This window comes from Poromitra crassiceps (genome assembly GCF_964638095.1).
Source record: "Poromitra crassiceps genome assembly, chromosome: 4".
In the NCBI taxonomy this organism is placed as follows: domain Eukaryota; kingdom Metazoa; phylum Chordata; class Actinopteri; order Beryciformes; family Melamphaidae; genus Poromitra; species Poromitra crassiceps.
In genome coordinates, this window is record NC_139626.1 from 51,841,652 (window position 1) to 51,866,784 (window position 25,133).

At 44.5% G+C, this 25,133-nt stretch overlaps 1 protein-coding gene across 1 annotated transcript in view; it reads right to left on the reverse strand.

Moving 5' to 3' along the window:
- The window catches only part of cacna1ab (calcium channel, voltage-dependent, P/Q type, alpha 1A subunit, b), a gene marked incomplete at both ends in the record, with an annotated part of 374,254 nt that extends 349,757 nt beyond the window's left edge, over nt 1-24,497 (reverse strand). The window contains 1 exon segment of the mRNA XM_083635466.1: nt 24,115-24,497. Within this exon segment, the coding sequence (XP_083491592.1) occupies nt 24,115-24,497 (383 nt within the window).
- Nucleotides 24,498-25,133: the final 636 nt, after the last annotated feature.

Below are 25,133 nucleotides of genomic sequence, written 5' to 3' on the forward strand. Positions count from 1 at the left end.
AATCGTTTGGCTTTTCGCTGTCGCGCTGGGAGCCAGCGCACAACGGTGGGGGGCTCCGAAAATAGACTCTGGGTGCAGCACACTTTGAAACGAGCAGCAGAAAGCCCAGAAAGCCCAGAATCGGACGCAGCTTTATCCCAGCTCACAACCGAAACCCCAGAAACGAGCGAGCCCGATCCAGACTCCCCCGACGAGCGGCCGCCATCCAGGCAGCAGAGACTCGCCTGACACACGCAGCACTCAGAGCGAGCAGAGCCACCAGAGACACACCCACGGAGGAGGAGTTTGCAGTAGAGGGTGGTGGGGGTGCTGTTATATTGAAGGAAATTACTGTTCAGATGTTTCAGGTCAGAAAATATTAGCCTCAGAGTCAGTGATTTGCTTGAAATGCTTCATTTCACAAAAGGCTCAATATCTCAGCTTGTAGATGGAAACGCCTGTTTTTGCTGTTTTTGACCTATCTTCTCCGGCTGATAACTAAAGAACGGAAAATGATATCAATAAACTTTTTTTTGCTGCTGATACAATAGAGTCTCATCGTTCTTTGTGCGTGTTCGGTGTTTACATAGTAATATCACACAATATTCTGTGGGCCTCGAGAAATCACTGAAAACGCTCTGAAACTCTGGCACTGGGAGCGTCCGTTCTCCAAAAGTGGCTGGCACTCAATGAGTTAATGTATGAATCATTGTCACAATTCCAAAGTAGTGTAAAATTAAGCAATAAGCCCCAAGAGGCCATGGTTAAAGTGATTTTACAACAGCTAAGAGGTGTTTAAGGCACGTTGCGCAATCAACAACCGAGGATCTGTTTTTATACCTGTATATGAAAAATTAGAGTCCGCACACTGTAGCTCCCATTTAAGCTAATTTATTTATTTTTATTATAACGGTCAATGTGCATGACTACTGTTGCCAAAAAACTCATTCTGAAGGAATGGAAGTCTTCATCTTCACCTTCTTTTCAATTGTGGTTGACGGACATGACTTCTGTTATACGGATGGAGAGACTTGGGTTCCTGAGGACCAAGTTTTCGGCTGTCTGGGATCCATTTCTGGCCTACCTCGATGAGGTTAGGGGCGACAGGTGACTTGCCTGGCTGGTTTCTCATGGACCCATTGCGTGGGATTCCATGCATGTTCCTTACAAGCGCATAAACACTTTGTGTGGTTAGTAGCACCACGCTGTATTATCGAATGTCTAATATATATCTATCCATTGTTTTGTTTTTGTTTGTTGTCGTTTTGTTTTTGTTCCTTTTCTTTTCCGGTATCTGAGCCTGTGAAAAGAAGCGGCTGGCAACTGAGCATCTATCAGAGGAAGCATGGTGCTAGTCTACGGCTCTCCCCAGATCGGCAGAGGGTGGAGCAGCGACCGGGGCAGCCAATAGGGCAGCATGGGGACAATCTGGGAACCCAGAGTCTATTTTTATTTGAAAAATAACCTCTGGGACAGCTCTACCTTTTTTCCCGGATTCCTGTACAGTGACTCTCCTGCCACCGTCACTCCACAACAACTACACCTCCAGTAATTTCCCACTGTTGTGAGACGAGTTGACGTCTTCTATGCAGTCTGTCTTTGCGTTAACGTTATTAGCGAATAGCCGAAACGGACGCGGAAAAGGAAGTGACGGTGGCAGGAGAGGCGCGCTGTACTTGGCCAAGTATAATTAAGGAGAAAAGGGGGGGGAAATAATAATAATAATAATAATAATAATAATAATAATAATGATGATAATAATAATAATAATAGCAATAATGATTTTTTTTAAAGTGCATCATTGTGCATGGAAGGAGCATGGATTCAGGTTAAAAAGGAAAAAATGCATCATGCAGGTTCAAACCCGTCATGTCATCTCTCTCTCTTTTCCGATCGTTCCCGTCTCTCTCTACTTTGAACTATCGATTGAAGGCAAAAATGCCCAAAAAATAAAAAGGGGGGCATATCCTCTGCCCTTGGCGACATATTTCGGGTGGGGAGACTCTGTACCTGCCAAACGAAGCCATCCGTTTCCTCTTGGGAGAAGCTTTTTTGGCGCAGCGAGTCTGGACTCTCATCCATTAGCACACTGTCAGCTCACCGTGGCTGCTTTCAGCTCCTACTACACCTCCTCCTGATGATTTATTCCTCCTGATCCCTGAGCCCTTTTCCAGGTGCACTGCTGTGAACTTGCACCAGTGTCTATATTCATAAAACCACAACCACAACCAAAACTTGAGTGTGGGATATTTGCTGAAAATGGCCGACAACACATGAACACAAAAAATGACAACAAGTCATTTAGTCTCATATTCAGCATTCAAATCTTATTTTTCTTAAAGTCCCATTACGTAACTTTTTTTACCTACAGCTTTTTAATCATTCTGATGGTAACAATGACTTCTAATAGGGAGAATGACGGCTCAGTCATTCCCACACTTCCTTCAGAAGGCCTGTTCCTGCGCTATGGATTTTTGGTGACTTTTTGGTGTCAAGTTGCCTGGAACTTTTAACTCCATTTCCTATGGAGGGTGGATCGTGCCTAAATCAAATACAATACACACATTGAAATACTATGCAGACATTGAAATACAATACACATATCGGAAATACAATACATATATTGAAAATACAATACACATCTGAAGAATACAATACATGTGTAACAATAAATACAATACCAAAATGCTTAAATACAATACACATATTGAAAATACAATACACATCTGAAAATACAACAACTGTATTGTATTTTCGATATATGTATTGTATTTCAATATGTGTATTGCCTTTTCGATATGTGTATTGTATTTCAATGTGTGTATTGTATTGAATTTTGGCATGAATAATCCTGACTGGCATTGAAAAACATGGCAACCGCAAATCTCAGGCGAAGCGTATTTAGTTGTGTGTATTGTATTTAGTTGTGTGTATTGTATTTAGTTGTGTGTATTGTATTTAGTTGTGTGTATTGTATTTAGTTGTGTGTATTGTATTTCAGTGTGCATTTTTATGACGAGTATTACTTCTTGATTCTGATTGGCTATAGGGCGTCGGGCGCCTTGGCAGCAGCGAGCAGCGCGATGCTAGCTAGCGATCTGAGCTAGCTAGCTAGATATTTTCCAGTGGTTTTGACGTTAACGTTACCTTGCACAGCACCACGAACTCTTGATTCCATGGAAGTTGATCCATGTGAGGGTAACGTTACAGACATTGGGGGCACAGGATGAGCTGCTGGAGGAGGGGTACTGGGGGGAGGAATTAGATCCATGGCAATACACAGATCGGCCCACGTCTTTGTCGACATTTTGCCATCAAGGTAGCCAACTTAAGCTTAATTTATACTCTTTAGAAAGTGTCTCTCGACACATGGTCGCAGACTAAAAAGAAGTGTCTCTCAGGGTGGTGCACTCTGAGCCAGCTGAGTGGAGCGGGAACGGAGTGATTACGTCACAACTCAAAAAAACGGGAAACATTCCTGACTGACATTGAAAATACAATACACATCTGAAGAATACAATACATGTGTAACAATAAATACAATACCGAAATGCTTAAATACAATACACATATTGAAAATACAATAAACATCTTGAAAATCCAACAACTGTATTGTATTTTCGATATGTGTATTGTATTTCGATATGTGTATTGCCTTTTCGATATGTGTATTGTATTTTAATGTGTGTATTGTATTTGATTATGGCACGAATCACCCATGCCAAAATTCAATACAATACACACATTGACCCAGGGGTCCTTGAGGGGGTTCCAGGGGGTCCCCAGCAAAAAGGGGAATACGTTATTTTCACTATAAATGCATCCATAAGTAACACAATGACAGAACGTACGACTATTTTGGTCATTCAGATTCAGATTCAGATTCAGATTCAGATTCAGATTCAGAAAACTTTATTTATCCCCAAGGGGCAATTCAGTTTCTGCAGTTCATCACCGTTGCGGGTAAACACATTATGTCTCTGTCCTAAATCACAGGATACAAAATAGAGACATACAAAAAGACAAGAAACAAAAAGAGAAACTCAGTGTGATCGACCGAGGAGAAGTGCATTTTGGTTCCTCGTGTCCCGCAGCACACATGGATCTGAGCCGCATAGATGCACGGCGCAACATTGTTTGTACACATGTAAAGTGCATAAGGTGCATGTGTAAACTAGGGATGCAGGGGTTAACCGGTTTGACTATTAACCACGATTTAAAACGTCACGGTTATATAACCGCAGAGGCTCCGCTACACCGAGTGTTTTGTTTCACAACAGTCCGTCAGTTTAAACTCCCATGCGGCGCAGACGGCGCTGGAAGGAGAGGAACCTGTCTCTCTCGCTTCGTTTCCGCACGGACTATTTAGCGGAGGCACCAAACACAGGCAGCTGCCATGTACTACCAGTAGTAGCCAGTCTGTAGCCTAGCCATGGATGCCAGCCCAACATAAATGTTGCAATACATGTCCCGCAAGGTTTCTGAGATTAGGGGAAAGTCTGAGCTGGTGTTACGTTAAGCCAAACGTGGGGAAGAGGCAGCGGATTTGTTTAGCGTTAACATACAGTCATTGACGTTAACGTTAGCTGTTGTGGCTAATGTTAGCTAGCTGGCCATGGCCTGGCGTACATAGTTCCTCAAGCTCGTTGTGACCAAACATCCCCGCATTTAAAGCACTTCATGCTCCCAGCGCTGGCCTAAACCATAGAGAACCTCATGCTTTACATGAAAAGAAACATCAAGGGTTTGTGTCAACTCCAAAAGCAACCCGCTAACGTTACATGTAGGCCTAATAACGTGAAGCTAACGTAGCTAGCTGCTTGGCAGTCATGATCTGACTGAGACAAGGAAAACAAATGCGCACATTTACATAACAAACACCAGTCAACACCACAGAGTGTCCTTTCTTTAATCCAGAGGGAGCATTTTCCAGTAAAAAGTGAAACGACACATGATGGCTTATAGTGAGGCTTTCCATGCCTGCCCCATCATCACTTCAATAGAACTGACCCCAATGCAAAATTCATTTCAGACGGCACATTTAGTTGCCAGTAACATGCCAATAAGAGTCTAAGTTACTATGCCTTTTGTGTTTTTTTCTGCAGACTAAGCAGCTATAGGCTTTCGCTTCTATAAAGTAATAATAAAATATTTTTTGTATTGAATATTGAGTGATACACTTTACTAATACAATCATATTATATCAGAAATGTTGTTTGTTTTATGTTCACAATAGTGATGTCAGTTAGATTTGATTAGGTCAGAGCCATGGAATATTAAATCATCCATCTTTGCTCACTACATCTGCCCTTTCTTCTTTTTTTAATCCCAGGTGTGCATAAAATACAGGTTAAGAACTTATTTTTTTAAATACAAAAATGTGAAAAAAGTAACATAGTATGTTTATCGTATCGGTTATTGGCCAGGAGAATATTTATCGGTTAGCGTAGGCCTATACTATCGGCTGTAAAAATCCATATCGTGCATTAGTATTCCGGAAAGCAGCAACTGTTAAGATTGTGGGGGAAATACAATAAAACCTCTATTTAGAGAATGCTCATGTGATTTTTATACGTCCATAACAATAATCGTGAAACCGTGATAATCGTGGTTTTTTCTCAGACTATAATCGTGGATCAAAAAAAAAAATCGTTGCATCCCTAGTGTAAACAATTGGTTTTAAAAGAGACATAAAAAGAAAAGAAAAAAAAAATTGGATACACAAAAAAAAGTGCAAATGTTAGGATGCAGTGTTGTTGGTTCAAGTACATACTACATGCATACAGTCAGTGCAGTTTCTACTTCTCTGCATTTAACAGCCGAATGGCTGAGGGAATGAAGGATTTGGAGTAACGGTTTGTTCTGCAGGAAGGTGCTCGATAGCGCCGTCCCAGGTTGGTCCATAAGACCTTTTGCTTTCTGAACCACTCGCTTCTTCCAGAGTGCGTTCATGTCACTCTGCTGGACTCCAATGATTTTGGAGCAGACTTTGACGATATTGTTAAGGCTGTTTCTGTCCTTCACAGACAAACATCATGGGTTTCATACACTTTCTGTAATAAAACATCTAAAAGATAACATCTTATCCGATGGGGAGCCTGGGACCAAATCTAATGTGTGTCAGTTTAGGGGTCCTTGACGTGAAAATGCTTGAGAAGCACTGCTTGATTAAATGACTCCCCTGGGAGGCAGGTGGCTTTTGAAAATGTTAAATGTCAGCGTTGCAGTAGTAAGGCCTCTTTCACTCCAATGACAACAAATGATCCACAAAATTAGAAGACTTGAGGCACTTTTCGCTTTGAAATAAAATGTCAACCAGCAAAACGCCGGACTAATAAAGGTATCTTAATTAAAGACTAATAGTGCAGTGCCCGTTCGCCCCGCAGCTGCACAGATCGCTGTTCGCGCCGCGTCCACTGATGCACAGAGAGTGCTGTTCACTTGTTTACTCAAAGTTCATTCAAATCGAGCGTGTCCAAACTGCACCAACTCTGACACTGCACATCCTGCAAGGGACCCATCATGCCACAGCAACCCTTTTGAGGTGGTAAAAGCAGGAAGTAAAAGCAGCTGTAAGCTAATAGCATTAATTATGCCTCCATTCTGTTTAGGTGTGCCAGTGCCAGGTGCCCTCATTAATGCTAATGATTACACCTGCGTTATTTCCTGCTTTACCACCTCAAAAGGTTGCTGTGAAATGAGCCTATATTCACCACGCCCACTTTTTCTCTCTTCCGCGTTCGACGCAACGTATTTGTTCTTCCGGTTCAGCGCTAGTTGGCGGCCATTTTCAAAATAAAACGTCAGTATGAATGAAGTTTGGCAACATTCAGAATTAAGCGACACTGCGGCCAACTTCAGTTACATGTTCATAACGTTACTGCTGCGAGGAGCCGATGGCTGTACCCGGTCGGCATTTAACGTTAGTTACAAAAGCACGTCGACAGTGTTTTCTCACTGCCAGTAGCCTAACTACAGTAGGGTTTGACAGATAGCTAGTCCGACCGGTGTCAGCACAGTCAGCGCTCCCGGTCCTCGCTGCTCGTTAAAGATTTCCAATAGGCGTTATTCTGATAAACTGGTCACATATATGTTACGTTCTCACCCGACAATATTAAAACTTTAAAACAGTTTGGGGTTTTTTTTAGCTTGAAAACAACTTTTTGGCAAGTCTAAATGACTGCGGTAGGCGTACTCTACTTCCGTGTTTAAAATCGGAAAGATGATTACGAAATGACGTTGTGCAGAAGCGTCCTGGTATGGGCAAAGAATAAGGTGAATACACCCGACAAGTGTGAAGTAGATCGGTCCAACGGTTGTCGTGAAGGACACACTCATAGACAGACAGACACACACACACTCACAGACAGTGAGTGTGTGATGTGTGTGTGCGTGTGTGTGTGTGTGTGTGTGTGTGTGTGTGTGTGTGTGTGTGTGACGTACAGTCCTGCCTTTATTAGGGAGATTAAAGAGTGCCTTGTTGTTTTTTGATCGTGTGTCGTCAGTGGGAAGATGACAGACATGGTCTCTGAGGTGAGCGTGCCTCTCTGCAGCGGTCAGCTCTCAGGAGTGACCCTGCCTCCACTCCTTTGCCTATTTGTGCCTCTTCTTGTCCAAACCACAGGGTTTCTCAGCTTACTGCGACCTTCAGGAATGTCATGCAGAAAAACATCTACAGTCACTGAGTGCTGCTGGCAGCACAGAGGTTACAGCGCTCATGACTCGTCTGGCCGGAAGGAATGCTTCCTACGCTGCAAAAAAGTCCATGTTAAAGGAGAATTTCGTTTTTTTTTAACCTGGACCCCTCTCCTCACATTAATTATGATCTGACGACTCACCCAGTGATCTCCGCAGCGTTTTTGGCCATCCTAGACGTTGTTTTGAGATCAATACTGTCCAAGCCAGTCCTAGAATGGAGCTCCGTGGGGGCCAAGTGGCAGCCTGTTTTCCTCCATCTAAATAGACAGTTTTATTCCCGTTTTCGACGCATATCGTCATAAACTGTTCCCTAAGGAACGATCAGACTGCAATTCTCCCCCGGGCTCTTTTCACTGGTGGTTGCAGGCAGCCCATTTTCGCCTGTCGGGTCAGTGAGACACAACTCTCGTCAGGAAAGTCTCACTGACCCGACAGGCGGAAATGGGATGCCTGGGATGCCTGTAACAACTACCGCTCGGCACTCTTTACCGCTGTAAAGAGCCCGGGGGAAAATAGCAGTCTGCTGGTTCTTTAGGGATCCGAAAACGGGAATAAAACGGGCACCAATCTTTTTTTTTTCCTTTTTTTTTGCGATTATCGATTCTGGAATAAAAGATCGATTCAAAAAATCGTGACATTAAAAATCGCGATACCATTCACTGCCAGCCTTTTTTTTTTTTACTGTAGGTAGCTTCTGCCAAGCCGTTTTTTGAGGATTCTGGCTCATTTTACAAGAGCCGAGGATAATTTTCTGCTTGGACTTTGTGAACACGAAGTTCACAAAAGTACTAATAGAATGTGTGCTTTCTCTGTCTAAAAGAGTTAGTTTGTAGAGTTAGTAGTTATGTAGATATTAGCCGTTGAGTACAGCATGGTTTCAGTGTCTGAGACAGGAAGCTGAGATAATCGCAGTTTTGTGAAATTCAATCAAACAGGCAGAACAGTCACTTTAACCATTTATTTTTGGCATCAGTGAGAGATCAGACATCTGAACAATATAGTTCTGAACACCCTCTCCCTTAAACTCCTCCCTCCGTGGGCGTGTCTGGTGGCGTTTGTCACAAGCCAGTTTCTCCTGCCTGTCTGAGCAGTGAGCAGCCTCCCTCTCTGGCGGCCCCTCGTCGGCGAGTGTGGCGAGTGTGGACTGTGGATAGGACTCAATCGTTTCTTGGATTTTCGGTTGAGAGCTTTGATGAAGCTTTGTGCGATTCTAGGCTTTATGCTGCCCACCCAGTCTATTTTTGGAACCCACCCACCCGTGTGAAATGAGCCTATATTCACCACGCCCACTTTTTCTCTCTTCCGCGTTCCCAGTCTATTTTTGGAACCCACCCACCCGTGTGCAGCAGCGTGAAAGCGTTTTCGCCTACAGTAGAGAATGAGGCTCGTTCGTTTCTGGGTTTTCGGAATGCGTGCGATTCTGGCCTTTCTGCGGGTGTTTCAAAGTGTGTTTCACCCATAATCTATTATGCAAATTTGCAATCCCCCACGCCAGCACCGCTCTCCGCTCTCGGTGTGCTGCTCTGCTGGCGCGGCCGCTCTTGGGCGAGTCTGGTGACTGATGACTGTAAAATCGCCAAGCCATTTCCTTGAGAATGGCTTTCTCCCGTGGCTGTTTTTGGTTGCCTTTCTCTCTGTCGGGAGAGCACTGTCGCCACTTAGTTGGTCGGTAAAATAGATTATACTAATTCAATACTTCCAATATTTTTATAGGAGACGTGGGGGGCATTGATCCACGTAGCACCGTCAAAAAATTTTTTTTGACGAGTCAACTCGTCATTGGCAGTGAACGGTTGGATTGTGTTTGACGAGTCAACTCGTCATTGGCAGTGAACGTGTTAACAGATTCACTGCCAACAGTTTTTTCCAATCAGTAGGTAGCTTCTTCCAAGGTTTTTTTTGAGGATTCTGGCTCATCTTTCAAGAGCCGAGGATTATTTTCTGCTAGGACTTTGTGAACACAAAATATCTCAAAAGAACTAATAGAATGTGTGCTTTCTCTGTCTAAAAGAGTTAGTTTTTATCATGTTCTGTTATGTAGGCATTAGCAGTTGAATACAGCATGGTTTCAGAGATTTTCAGAGAGTTTTGAAATAAATTGATTTTTAGAACCACCTCACGTGCCTGTGATTATGGGTGCCCTTGGGCAAGTGTGTATACTGTATTGTGTTTGTGTGTGTGTGTGCGTGCGTGATTCGATAGAACAGGCAGAACAGTCACTTTAACCATTTATTTTTGGCATCAGTGAGACATCAGACATCTAAACAATATAGTTCTGAACAGTAATTTCCTCCATAACAGCACCCCCACCCCCCTCTCCTTCAAACTCCTCCCTCCGTAGGTGTGTATCTGGTGGCTTTGCAGCGTTTGTCACAGGCGAGTCTCTGCTGCCTGTCTGTGCTGCCTGGCTGCTGGCGGCCGCTCGTCGGGCGAGTCTGGATGGGGCTCGTTCGTTTCTGGGTTTTCGGTTGTGAGCTTTGATGAAGCTGCGTGCTATTTTTGGAATCGCCCACCGTTGTGCGCCAGCGCGAAAGCGTTTTCGCCAAACCATTTTCATGAGAATGGCTTCCTCACGCTTTTTCCTGGTGTTTTTGCTCGGCTTCCTCTAGTCTGGAGAGCACTGTCGCCACTTAGTGGGTCGGTAAAATAGGTTATACACATTCAATAGCTCCCATATATTTATAGGAGATTTTTTTGACGAGATAACTCGTCCACGGCAGTCAACCGTTGGATTTTTTTTGACGAGTTGACTCGTCGACGGCAGTGAACGTGTTAAGTGAATCGATTTTTTCCCCCACCCCTAGTGGGCAGTCTTACAGTACAGCGCCCCATGGACCCATTTCAGCTTGTCATTGTCGCTGCTGGCCAGGTGAACCTCTGCATGTTTTTGTGGAGGTCCATCCTCATGTTGTAAAGAGGAAACCCCAGGTGAGCACGCGGGGAGAACATTCAAACTCCACACAGAAAGGACCTTTTCACGAGATAGCCCTCCTGGGCACTAGAGGACATGGAGAGACATACCCCCCAGTGCCAAAAGCGCCCCAGGCGGGAACGAAACCCAGGGCCTTCTTGCTGTGAGTGTTACCACTGCAGCACTGTGCCCCCCCCCCAGTCTCAACATCCCTCTCTTGTCCCAGCAGGACGAAAGCTCTGGGGGGGTTTAAGCCCCTTTCCCTCCCTGCTTGTCCCTCTGACCTCCTGTCTCAATCCCCATGCAGCGCACTCATTTCCCCTCTCATCGCCCTTCTCAAGTCCCCCTTCCTCATGATGGACCTTGTGGGACGTCGAGAGCTGTCCCTATGGTACTGTCACGGTTGTGCAGCTTTTAAGATGGACCTTTTTTGCAGTGTAGTCCGTGAAAAAGAGTCTGCTTTTAACGGGGTGGTTTGAAAACAGTGAGTGGTCCAGGCTCTCCTCATCAAGACGCTGAGCACAAGGACATCCACACTGATGGATGGACGGCTAAATCAATGACACCGGCAAAGGCTAGGCCATGGGTCAGAACTCTTAACTGACTGACCACAACTCCAACTAACTTCTCTTCAACCACACACACACACACACACACACACACACACACACACACACACACACAGAGCGAGACAGGCAGTAGCAGTAGAGTGAGGAGAGAGAGGGAGCGAGACAGGCAGTAGGGGGGGGGGGGGCATTAAAGGCACAGTTTGTCATTTTTAAGGAAAGTGCCATCTCATAATAATGGCTGGAGTTGTGTGAGAATGTTTTCTCCTGCAGTTCTGCTGGCTGCCTTTCTTCACTGCAGCAAAATTCCACGAGATTGGATTCTTAGAAATCCTATTTTTCTTAAATGGGAAAATAAATGTGTTTGGTGAATCCGGTTTATATCGTCTTGCTTTCAGTGCAGTTTTCCTTTGCTTTGTTTTTGAAACATGAGACAATTATCTTTGAGATGAGGCAGATCGCTCCGCTAGGATCAAGTCAATGGCAAACAATTCAAGAAAATACTTCTAAGTTGCATTCCATTGGAAGCAAATGGAATCTCACCACACTTACAGATATAAATTATTTGTTTATTTTAAGAAAATATATGAATTAAAACAGAGCACAAATTCTGCACTGATACTGATGATGACTGACTGTTGTATCGTATGTGATATATTATATCAATGTATATAAAGAATGGGAAGGAAGTACATGTGGGGAAGGTCCTACTCAATTATTATGTATGAATCTAAGAAAATGGAAGCTAGCTAGGGGGGTTTAACCACTTTTAACACTGTTGACAAAATGTGCTATTGTAAGTCGCTTTGTAAAATATCGCCACTATGCAACCACACAACGTTACTATTTTTTGCCATTTCAGATTATTTCAGATAAGATGGGAAATGTAAGTCCAGGAAAAAGGTGAATAACTGTCAAACTAAATGAATGCCTAAAAATGGCTATGTGTGAGATCGTGTGCAAAATAAATCGGCATTGATTTCGGAGAAACTGCAGCGTCAAACCTTATGAACAATACGAAAAAATCACCTTGTGTCCTCTTTTACATGAGACCTCATGCTAACCTTGATTTAGCTGTTTGCAGCCAAGTAACGTTGCCTGGAGCAAAACATGGCAGCCTTGGAATGGGCTTTTCGCATGGGACACACACACACACAAACACACACACACACACACACACACACAAACGCACACTGAGTCCCGCAGCAGCTGAGAACTATAGGTGCAGGGGATGTATACGCAACTGGGAATACACTAGAACACCTTTAAAATCCTGATCACCTCTGAAAATGCATCGAGTCAAAGATACAACCACAAATTTCGCACATTTTATCACAGCTGTCCGTGTAAACCTGCTGATTGAATTGAGTGGTTTCTGTCTCTAAATGTATCTTGGGCCATAAGGGAAGAAAGCAAATAATATAACAAGCATGTTTTTGCTTGTAATTAACCTCATAACCCTCTAAAGTCTGTAGGTGCACAGTTTCAGGCCTGAAGGTCCGGTGTCCTGCAGGTTCTGGTCCTCCCTGATAGTTAATGAGTTGCACCGTGTCAACACAAACCAGCAGGACCTCCTCCCTCTGCTCCGAGCACTGGTGGTACATGAGGAATGGGACTGCACTTTGTGGCATCACGCGTTGCCGTGACGTCGCTGTCGTTAAATAGTTTACTCGTTGTTTGTATATAGTTTGACCCTTTTATGCCTGTTTGTCTTTCCTAATTCTTTTTTTAATTATTTTTCTCCATTGTTTTCCCTTAATTATGGATTGCGCCTGAGCCAGAGAGAGAGATACTGTTATCATCTGTTATTACAGATACATGAGTATCTACTGTATTGAGCATTGCATGTCATAATTTACAAATAACTCATCACCCCAATATGGTATAAATGTATATACTTTTTTTTACACTTTGTATAGTGCCTGTGTGTGTGTGTGTGTGTGTGTGTGTGTGTGTGTGTGTGTGTGTGTGTGTGTGTGTGTGAGAGAGAGAGAGAGAGAGAGAGAGAGAGAGAGAGAGAGAGAGAGAGAGAGAGAGGCCAACACAAATAGACCTGGCAAACCAGAAAGGCTGTGTTCACTCTGTCATCAGATCGCGGCAGAATCTCTCTTCTTACTACACTGTGAGACATGCAGTCAAAAGAGAGACTTTTAGACAAAATAAGTGATAAATAATAATAATAATACATCAATAAAAAAACAGTCTAGCCACTAGGGGTGTCACGATATTTCGTCGCACGATATATCGCGATATCGAAACGTCACGATATGCGTATCGTCAGAAAAAAATGATATCGTATAAAAAAATAAAAAATAAATTGCTCCTGAATAATAATAGAACAAATTTAGCAGAATCAACACGCATGAGTGAGGGGGTAGACTACTACTGGCATGGCAAAACAGCTCAAGGGGTACATAAGATTACATAAGTTTAGGGACCATTGAGCATGAGTTATTTAAGAAATAGATTGTATACTTTATTTTTCTTTCACCATGCAACAAACATTTAGTTTGTGACAGTGTGACACATTATATTGCAAGAGAAGCATTATCTTCCATGTTGTTTTCTAGTTATTATAATAACAATTTCCAAAAACAGCATTTGTTTTGTATTTTGTGTATTTCAAATGAAAGACTATTTTTCCAGTATTTTCCCAGGGCTCCCTTGAAAAGAGGTTTCAATTTCAACGGGACTCACATGGTTAAATAAATGATAAATAAATACATAAAAATTATTTACTTTTGTTTAAAAAAATATAGTTAAAATATCGTATCGTATCGTTATCGTGAACCCAATATCGTGTATCGTATCGTATTGTGAAATTAGTGTATCGTGACACCCCTACTAGCCAGTCTTCCCTGCGTATATGGAGAGAAGTTTGCATCTTTATCTCTGTGTTAATGGAAGTGAATGAAGGATAGTAACACTGTGTAGATAACTAATGTGTTCTTGTTTTATTGTTATTGTTCTTCCATTAATTGTGTCACCATGTCGTGCCAATAAAGCATCCACTGAACTGAGAGAGAGAGAACAGAGAGAGAGACAGGCAGTAGCAGTAGAGTGAGGAGAGAGAGGGAGAGAGACAGGCAGTAGCAGTAGAGTGAGGAGAGAGAGGGAGAGAGACAGGCAGTAGCAGTAGAGTGAGGAGAGAGAGGGAGAGAGACAGGCAGTAGCAGTAGAGTGAGGAGAGAGAGGGAGAGAGACAGGCAGTAGCAGTAGAGTGAGGAGAGAGAGGGAGAGAGACAGGCAGTAGCAGTAGAGTGAGGAGAGAGAGAGAGAGAGACTGGCAGTAGCAGTAGAGTGAGGAGAGAGAGGGAGCGAGACAGGCGGTAGCAGTAGAGTGAGGAGAGAGAGGGAGAGAGACAGGCAGTAGCAGTAGAGTGAGGAGAGAGGGGGAGAGAGACAGGCAGTAGCAGTAGAGTGAGGAGAGAGAGAGAGAGAGAGACAGGCAGTAGCAGTAGAGTGAGGAGAGAGAGGGAGTGAGACAGGCGGTAGCAGTAGAGTGAGGAGAGAGAGAGACAGGCAGTAGCAGTAGAGTGAGGAGAGAGGGGGAGAGAGACAGGCAGTAGCAGTAGAGTGAGGAGAGAGGGGGAGAGAGACAGGCAGTAGCAGTAGAGTGAGGAGAGAGAGGGAGAGAGACAGGCAGTAGCAGTAGAGTGAGGAGAGAGAGGGAGAGAGACAGGCAGTAGCAGTAGAGTGAGGAGAGAGGGAGAGAGACAGGCAGTAGCAGTAGAGTGAGGAGAGAGAGGGAGAGAGACAGGCAGTAGCAGTAGAGTGAGGAGAGAGAGGGAGAGAGACAGGCAGTAGCAGTAGAGTGAGGAGAGAGAGGGAGAGAGACAGGCAGTAGCAGTAGAGTGAGGAGAGAGAGGGAGAGAGACAGGCAGTAGCAGTAGAGTGAGGAGAGAGAGGGAGAGAGACAGGCAGTAGCAGTAGAGTGAGGAGAGAGAGGGAGAGAGACAGGCAGTAGCAGTAGAGTGAGGAGAGAGAGGGAGAGAGACAGGCAGTAGCAGTAGAGTGAGGAGAGAGAGGGAGAGAGACAGGCAGTAGCAGTAGAGTGAGGAGAGAGAGGGAGAGAGACAGGCAGTAGCAGTAGAGTGAGGAGAGAGAGGGAGAGAGACAGGCAGTAGCAGTAGAGTGAGATGAAGCATCATGCAGAGACAGAGAGACAGGCAGTAGCAGTAGAATGAGAAGACGTGAGACAGAAGTCGTGTTTCCATTACCCTCAGAAATGCGCAAAATCTAAATATCGCAATAGAAATTGGGTAATGGAAACACGTAAATTTCGAAAAACCTCCCAAATATCGCAAAAAGTTTTTGCGCTCTCATGAGGTGGTTTTTCAGACGTGTCGATATAGCAGTTTATCACAAAAGTGTAATGGAAACACGTTTTCCGCATTTGCACGTCATGTCATTCTCCTTTGGAAAAGCAGCGGAAAATGAGGGAGAAACGGTTCGATAAGCCGTGGCAAAACCTCCGCAGCAATGGAAAACTTTGAAGCAACGCTAGCAGAAAGACGAGTGTTATGCAAAATAAATATAAAATAGATCATGTTTAACACATTCACTGCCAACAACGTGTAAACACGTTTTCAGAATCCAGCTGTTGACTGCCAACAACGTGTAAACACGTCCTTGGCATCGATTTTTTTTTTTTAACGGGGGGTTGTGCATCTAACCCTTTTACATATCTTATATAAGTATTGGACGTGTACAACGTGTACAACCCATTCCACCGACCCACTAAGTGGCGACAAGGAAGTAGGAAGGCAAGCAAAAAGCAGTGTGATCCATTTCCATTCTCATGAAAATGGATTGGCGGAGGCGCTTTCGTTTTCGCGTTGATTGCTGGCGGTGCGGGATTGCAAACTTGCATCGTGGATTGCGGATGGAGCACACTTTGAGGCACGCAGCGTAAATATGACCAGAGTCGCAGGGGCTTCATCGGAGCTCTCGGCCAGGGCTCCGGGAGGCGGGCGAGTCCAGCCGGGCTTCCTCGGGGAGCGGCCACGCAGACAGGCACAGCCAGGCACAGCGGCAGCGGGGCAGTGAGGCTGGTGACAAGCAGCAGGCCATTTTGCCTTGCAAAATAGCACCAAATTGGAAACAGCCATAAAAGGCTTTTAGAATGGGATTTTCAACCCATTCTTTTTTGTTTCTTTTTCGCTCTAATTTAGAGTAATTTAATTTCTATTCAGAAATTTATTTGAGAGGTCGAGAGTATGAGAAAGTGAATTTGCACAGGTAGGAAAGTGCTTGTTACACGGCGCTGCAGCCAAGAAGAACGCCCACGGAGGGAGGAGTTGAAGCAACTCTCCCTCTCGCTCTCTCCCTCTCTCTCTCTCTCTCTCTCGCTCTCTCTCTCTCCCTCCCTCCCTCTCTCTCTCTCTCTCCCTCTCCCCCTCTCACTAGGATTAAACCTAGTGCGTCTCCCTCCCGAGAGGGAGGGAGAGAGAGAGAGAGGGAGGGAGAGCGAGAGGGAGGGAGAGAGAGAGAGAGAGAGAGAGAGAGAGGGAGGGAGAGCGAGAGGGAGGGAGAGAGAGAGAGAGAGCGAGAGGGGGAGGGAGAGAGAGAGAGAGAGAGCCAAAAATGAATGGTTAAAGTGACTGTTCTATCCAATTTCACAAAAAGCCGTTTATCTCTGAATATTTTTTCTGACGCTAAAACCATGCTGTATTCAACTGCTAATGCTTACATAACTACTAACTCTACAAACTAACTCTTTTAGACAGAGAAAGTACACATTCTATTAGTACTTTTGAGATATTGTATGTTCACACAGTCCAAGCTGAAACGAATCCTCGGCTCTTGTAAAATGAGCCAGAATCCTCAAAAAACGGCTTGGCAGAAGCTACCTACAGCAAAAAAAAACGGCTGGCAGTCAATGTGTTAATGGCAGAAATGGGTCCATGGTGACAGGCTGCCTGTGTGCGCGCATTTGGCACAGCGCGAGATGAGGGGATGAAAAGCACACACCGTTGCGGTGCGTGCTCCTGACTGAAGTGAATACAGTGACTGTGAGTAATACATTACACACGTTTCAGGTGCAGTGTTATAATTATAATACACAACATTGTGATTATTGACCAAATCAGCCTTTTCCCCCCTCCATCTCTAAATCAGACCAGTTGTAGGCTATTAGGCTATTAGGCTTTTTTCCTCTGCCTGTCGCGCTCACTGCATTCACCGCAGCCAGCAACATTTTGCGACTCATTTTATTTTGAATTGATAATCAGGCTCCTTTATATGCGTTGTAACTTCATGTTGTGATTTGCATTGACCATTGGTTGGATTTGAGCATGCAGGGGACGGGATATGGGGCAGATCCACTGTGGCAGGCAGCTGCTGGTAGGCTAATGGGAATTGCGTTCAGGTGTGCGCTCCGTCAGACCAAACTCAACTTCAATGGAAACGCCTACAAGTCGCAATTGTACATTGTCGAAGTTGTAGAAATATCGCAATTATTTTGTGAAAAACTGTAATGGAAACACAGCTAGTGACAGAGAGACAGGCAGTAGCAGTAGAGTGAAGTGAAGCATCATGCAGAGACAGAGAGACAGGCAGTAGCAGTAGAGTGAGGAGACGTGAGACAGAGACAGAGAGACAGGCAGTAGCAGTAGAGTGAGGAGACGCAGCACCAGCAGTAAACATGCTCTCAATCACAGTTAGTGGGGACGGCCGTGGCACAGTGGTTAGCAGCAGCACTGTTGCCTCACAGCAAGAAGGTTGTGCTTTCAAACCTGGTCCATCCCAGGTCCTTTCTTTTTTTATTATTATTATAGAATAATAAAGTGCATTTTTACACCATTTTCTCCCCAATTGTACTTGGCCAGTTTCTCCCCTGCTGCCCCGGTCGCTGCTCCACCCTCTGCCGATCTGGGGAGAGCTGGGGGGAGGAGGAGCTTTACCGGCAGGACGTAGCATGTGGGAGATCAGGCTATTCCCACCAGTTCCCTTCCACCCCGACCAGGCGCCCCGACGGAGCAGAGGAGGCGCTAGTGCAGCGACCAGGACACATACCCCCGAATCCAGCTTCCCACCCGCAGACACCAGGCAATCGTGCCTGTATGGACGCCCGACCAAGCCGGAGGTAACACGGGGGTGCAAACCTGCGACCCTCGTGTTGGTAGGCAGAGAATCTACCGCATCCCAGGTCCTTTCTGTGTGGAGTTTGCATGTTCTCCCCATGTTCCTGTGGGTTCCCTCCCACCATCAAAAGACATGTATGTTAGGGGTAATGGGCGTGGGGCTCGTTACCCCCTCCCCATAAAAACCCACTTGCTACAGAAACCGCAAAACACGTGGTAGTGTGGTTGCGGCCCTATATGCTCCACTTAGGAGCAAGGTTATTATAGTTAACGAAAAACTAACGAAAAAACGAAAACTAGAATTGAAAAAACATGAAATAAACTGAAATAAAAATAAAAACTAAGCTTTACAAAAAAACGATAACTAACTGAAACGGTATTGTGTGTTTACAAAACTACGGTAACTAAAATAAAATAAAATTGAAGAGAAAATGTTTGTCAGTTTAGTCTTTGTCAGTTTACAGTATTTCATACATAATAAGCCTAGTATTTTGAGAGGAGATTACATCTATTTTCCTAGATCTATCATCTTTTATGACCCTTTTGAATCTCACCCCTGACAAACACCCCATATTACAAAAAAAGAGGAAAGGGGCAAAAAAAGACTAAAACTAACACTGAAACTAATAAAAAACTAAACTAAAACTAAGCATTTTCAAAAAATAAAAACTAAACTAAACGATCAAACCCACCTTAAAAACGAATGAAAACTAAACTGAAATTGAAAACAAAAAGTCAAAACTAATAAAAATAAAAACTAATGAAAAAAATCAAAAACTATTATAACCTTGCTTAGGAGTCTACATGATAATAAGAAGAAGAATCACAGTTGGCGGAAAGAATGGCTGAGGACAGATGAGCAGCTTCCAGTGAACACCATGTGATGAGCAGCTTCCAGTGAACACCATGTGGGTGTAATCAAGCTGGACTACTTTAGGAGAATGGGAGGATCGAGAGATAGAGAGAGAGGAAGAGGAGATGCAGACAGATCCAGAGAGTGATCAAACTAGACTCAGTTCTCAGTCTCTATCCCCTTCCCTCAACTAGAGTCTGAGGACTTTAATGGCTAAAATGGCAAGTTCTGACGAAGATTTGGATTGTGCATTAAAGCAGGCCTCCTTGGTACTTTCGGTGGATGGTTGTAAAGATAACGGAGCCTTTTTCCCCGCTGTAGTGAGTAAGAGGAGCCAGACTCTCTCCTACAGCGCAGGAGAGAGTCTGGCAGGCGAGACTAACAGACTTACAGGTATAGCATGGTGAGGGTAAGTGGGGTGCTTGTGCCTGTCATGGGTAATAAAGATCAGCTTAGCCCCCGGGCCACGCTGATACACCTGCTGTGACCTGGAACTGGCTCAACCTCTGTCTGTCTGCCTGCCTGCTTTCTGCTTGTGCTTCTGCTTAGGCCCAATTGACAGATTCCGCTGTGGCCAGGCCCTATGTGTCTGCAGGTTTCAGCAAACATCTAAGACTTCTGTTCTGAAGACCTTCTCAATGCCATTTATATGAACTGTCAAACATTCACTGCGAAAATAAACATGAACACATTTGTGTCCTATCAGAGAACAGATCCGCATCACTGGACTGAACATTTTTAGCATTCTAAAACTGAATTAAGACTTCAAGGCTGTACAGTATTCAAGGACTTCCAGGCCTTAAATAGGTCATCAAATTCAAGACATCTGTTGCCTCCCTTGTTGACAACGGTTTCCATTTGTCGATCATGAACACCAAGGCGATACTTGTGTCCTTGAGGAGAGCGTTCTTCCCAAGTTGTCTTGGCGAGAATTAACTTCTCAAACACCAGCATCTTTCCAGTTTGAGCTGGGCTGTGGTTGACCTGACACTCAACAGCTGTTCATTCTACCAGCTCTCAATCGTCTCGATACTAGGGCTGCACGATATGAGGAAAAGTTGCGATGTGCGATAACACTGTTCAATATTGCGATGACGATATGACCTGCGATAAATAAAAAAATGCTATAAAAAAAAAATTAATGGGTAGGGGTGCTCCGATCCGGCTAAGCCACGATCCGATCCGATTCCGATTCCTGGGGTCACGATCCGATTCCAGAATCGATTCTCAATTCCAACGATTCTCGATTCCACAATCTAGAATCGATTCTCAATTATGTAGTTTTATATTGCAATAACACACAAAGGTAAATCTAAGACAAAAAATGACAAATGTATTAATGCTGAACTTCAAATTCAACTTCTGAAGTATTACAGTGAGGGCCTAAATTCATTTTGCAATACGAGTGTGTTAATTTAAGCATACGTATCAGTAAGTGGCACGGGATTCTCAAAGCCTGTGTTGAGGGTCATACGAACAAAAATGCACTCTTGAAGCTGAAAAATTTCCAAAACCAACAAGTTAATTATTTACATTTTTACTTCAATGTAGAACAGTCATTTCTTACACATGAGATTACTTTTAGCCTTTTAGTCATAACGATTATTGAAAGATATTCCATATTCCAGACTGAAATGTTATAACAGAAGTGGAGTATTGGCCAGAATGACATGAACATTTGGACACTTATTCAGCCGGTATCTTGCATGTTGCGTTCATGTGCACTGTAAAAAAAAAAAAAAAAAAAAAAAATTTGCGATAACACGTGACTTTTGCGATGTGTTCATCGCGCATTTTCATATCGCGATGACGATGAAAATACGATAAATCGTGCAGCCCTACTCGATACTACATGTATAGGCCAGAGCGCCGTTTGGATTAGGGTTGACACGATGGACGATGGCATCGACCATCGTGATGGGCCGACCCCCCATCGACCTCTGAGCCTTCTACATCAGATCATCGTAATTAATTATCTGTTCGAATTAAAATTGGGCCGTTTTAATAATAAAAAAGGCCAACCCAAAGTGAGTACAAGTCTTCAACTGTGAATTTAACTCGCCTGTTTCCAAAGTGAAAGGTGGAGTCGCTCCATACTAGATACAGCAGCTGCGTTTCTCTAACCATTTATCCTAAACTCTCTCTAGGTTCAAAAGCCCACGCGAATCTAACGTTATATCAGCCAGTAATTCAGTCAGTTTTCTGCCAGCTAGTTCAATTCAACACACACAGGTTGGTGAGGATCTGTAACGTTATTTGTTTTGCGTCGTTCAAATTGCTGGTAGTGACAGCCACTGCCCACTTCAGTCGCCTGGCTCTGTGCTGTAGCACAGAGCAGAGGCTAATAGCCTATCCAAGCCTGCTGGTATCATAGAGCTCAGCTGTCCTGTGTTGTTAACGTTTTGCAGCAGCTAGCCAAATGGAATTACAGCAACGCAGCGACTAAATAAATAATGAATTATTCCCCCCACCCGCGACGATGCCATCGTCCAAAACGATGTTTCACTGTAAAACAATCACGATGGGTATTTTCATGACATCGCACAACCCTAGTTTGGATGTCGTGTGTCATTCTCGCAATGAATCCTGGGTCATGATGCATGCTACAACCTTTGAGTCATTCAATTTTGACCCCCTAGACCAGGGGTGTCAAACTCAATTTCATCCCGGCCGGGCCACATCAGCATCATGGTTGCCCTCAAAGGGCCGGTTGTAAATGTAACACCATGTAAATGTATCTAGCCTACGTGTTATCATATTACATAATTCCCTCTGATTCGATTATTGTTTTATTTTTAGTAATAAGTTAATACTTAATAACTAGCTGTGGAAACAGAATTATAGGAAAAATAATGGCAAACAGACAACTAGTGTAGCCTACAACTATTACAACTAATTAGAATTTGAATTTTATTGCGCAAATTGTATTATTTGCTAGCTCTCGCGGGCCACATAAAATCAGGTGCCAGGCCGTTTTTGGCCCCGGGGCCTTGAGTTTGACACATGTGCCCTAGACCCATCTCAAAACAGCAGCCAGGCGAAGTGGTACAGACTATTATGTAGTCTGTGGAGCAATTCAACCTAATATTTGAGTCTGAGGAGAGAATAATAAACTGACAAAGATCCATCATGGATCAGAACATTGTCTAAAAGAAGATTGATCTGAAGGAGATCTGGTGTGCGTCTTCATTCACTCACTCAGAGAAGCGCTACTACTTCAGCTTCATGTTAGCCACTTAGTATAGGCTACATAATAAGAGTGCTAAAAAAATTATTAAGTTCATATTCAGTATTGAAATAATAGGGATCCATTCTGTAAAAGTGTCATTTTGTTAAGCAAGGGCTACAGTTACAAACTACCCTATAAAAAGTACAATGATTTATTGTATTCTTAATTTGGTACGGTCAATCATTTTGTCAGAAGTTGAAGTCATGTTATCTCAATTTGGAGTGAAACTCACCCCAAACCCCCATTATCTAATGTGTCATGTTCCTTTTGGAGTGAAACTCGGCCCAAACCAATTATCTATTGTCATTGTCATTTAGTCAACGTTGGCAATTAATGTCTGTGTGTGTAGGTCTCCCTGAATGAACATGTCTGTGTGTGTGTAGGTCTCCCTGAATGAACATGTCTGTGTATGTGTAGGTCTTCCTGAATGAACATGTCTGTGTATGTGTAGGTCTCCCTGAATGAACATGTCTGTGTATGTGTAGGTCTCCCTGAATGAACATGTCTGTGTGTGTGTAGGTAGGTCTCCCTGAATGAACATGTCTGTGTGTGTGTAGGTCTCCCTGAATGAACATGTCTGTGTATGTGTAGGTCTCCCTGAATGAACATGTCTGTGTATGTGTAGGTCTCCCTGAATGAACATGTCTGTGTATGTGTAGGTCTCCCTGAATGAACATGTCTGTGTGTGTGTAGGTAGGTCTCCCTGAATGAACATGTCTGTGTGTGTGTAGGTCTTCCTGAATGAACATGTCTGTGTGTGTAGGTCTCCCTGAATGAACATGTCTGTGTGTGTGTAGGTCTCCCTGAATGAACATGTCTGTGTGTGTGTAGGTCTTCCTGAATGAACATGTCTGTATGTGTAGGTCTCCCTGAATGAGCATGTCTGTGTCTGTGTAGGTCTCCCTGAATGAACATGTCTGTGTATGTGTAGGTCTCCCTGAATGAACATTGTCTGTGTGTGTGTAGGTCTCCCTGAATGAACATGTCTGTGTGTGTGTAGGTCTCCCTGAATGAACATGTCTGTGTGTGTAGGTCTCCCTAAATGAACATGTCTGTGTGTGTAGGTGGAGATTTGAACTCTGCCCCTGGTGGCCACGCCGTACAAATCTCATTGTGTAAATATGTTGTGAAAGCACCAATAGTCATCCCTGCAATATTGTCACAATATCGAGGTCTGTGGTAAAAGGATCGAACAATCAAACTTTGATTTGATATTTGATCTTCCGCCTGGTCAGGGTGGGGTAAATCTCCCGTTCTATCCATTCAGCAAAGTTAGAATTTAGCTGATAGCCCAGCCCAGGCAGACACGATCGGGGATTTAACCACCGCAGTAAACGCACATCTGAGCAGACGTCTTGTGTTCTGCAGCTCTAGAACCCCCGAACCTGTAATTTAGAGCCGCAGCACCGTCCTTTGGTGAGTCAGCCCATTGAGATACATCGGCGGTTTTACCCCACTCGCGCGCCAGCCGCTGGCAGCTAGCGTCCGGTTCCTAGGCTAACAAAAGTTCAAAGCATCGGATAACTGGTCGTCACACAGAGTAAAGAAATAGCAGTCCACTTCAGTGTTCGGTGCACACTTGAAGCGTTCCCCAGGCCACCTTTTCAAGTGGACCTGGGCACGGATCGCTGTTCTGTGCCCGGGTCAGTTTGGGGACAAGTGTGCTCAGAACCGGTCCCCTGTGTGAAAGCACTCTCAGTCCTCCTGTCCTGTCTGTCACTGGCTACTCTCCCTCTCTCTCTGCCAGAGATTCACAGCCACACTCAATGATAAAAAAAGCTGAATGCACTCACTCCCACTGCTTCCTCCTGGCCCGCGGCGTGTTGAGCAGCTTGTGCGTCTGGTGGGCCTTGAGGACATCATGGTAGTCCACCAGCCCTCCCCTCCGGCGGACCGGGGGAGCCAGGGGGTCGGCGGCGCCGCCTCCGCCCGCGGTGACCAGCGCCACGGGCCCCCGGCCGGCAGAGCCTCCGGCTCCGGGGATGAAGGGCACCTCGCGGTACTGCTCCACCCGGACCTCATAGACGGTGTGGTAGTAGGTGGGGTGGGGACCCACGCTGCTGCCGCTGGTGGGGGGAGGGGGGCAGCGTAGCGGGCGCTGGAGGCCCTGAGAGGAGGAGGAGCAGGACGAGGGCCACACCGAGCCGCCATGGTCCTGGTAGAGAGGGGACAGCATGGGGCTGGGGGGAGGGGGGGGGGGGGGGGGGAGAGAGATAAAAGACTTTAATCAAGAGAAAGCATACAGCATTACATTCCAACTTTCCACGTCATATAGACTCAACCAACTGATCCACAAGGACAGTGTCGTTGTGGTGGAGCAGGACTCTGTGGCAGCAGTGTCAGAGAGGAGGATGTCCAAGTTACGTGTCATCCTGGACAATGTCTCCCACCCACTCCGTGATGTTAGAGCCCCACAGGAAGTTATTCCTGCATGTGGCCATCACATTGTTGCACAATAGACACATTGTTGCACAATAGACACATTGTTGCACAATTGACACATTGTTGCACAATAGACACATTGTTGCACAATAGACACATTGTTGCACAATAGACACATTTGTGCACAATAGACACATTGTTGCACAATAGACACATTGTTGCACAATAGACACATTGTTGCACAATAGACACATTGTTGCACAATAGACTGGCCCTTGGACTTTTTCTCACTCCTGTCAGCAGCTTAATAACCCCATAAGGTATAACGTTTTAAACTATGCAATACTGATTTTAATTATGGGCAATAATTCAACTGTCTTGAGAGACGTCCTTGTGACCAAAACGTCGACACTTTTTAAATAAACCAATG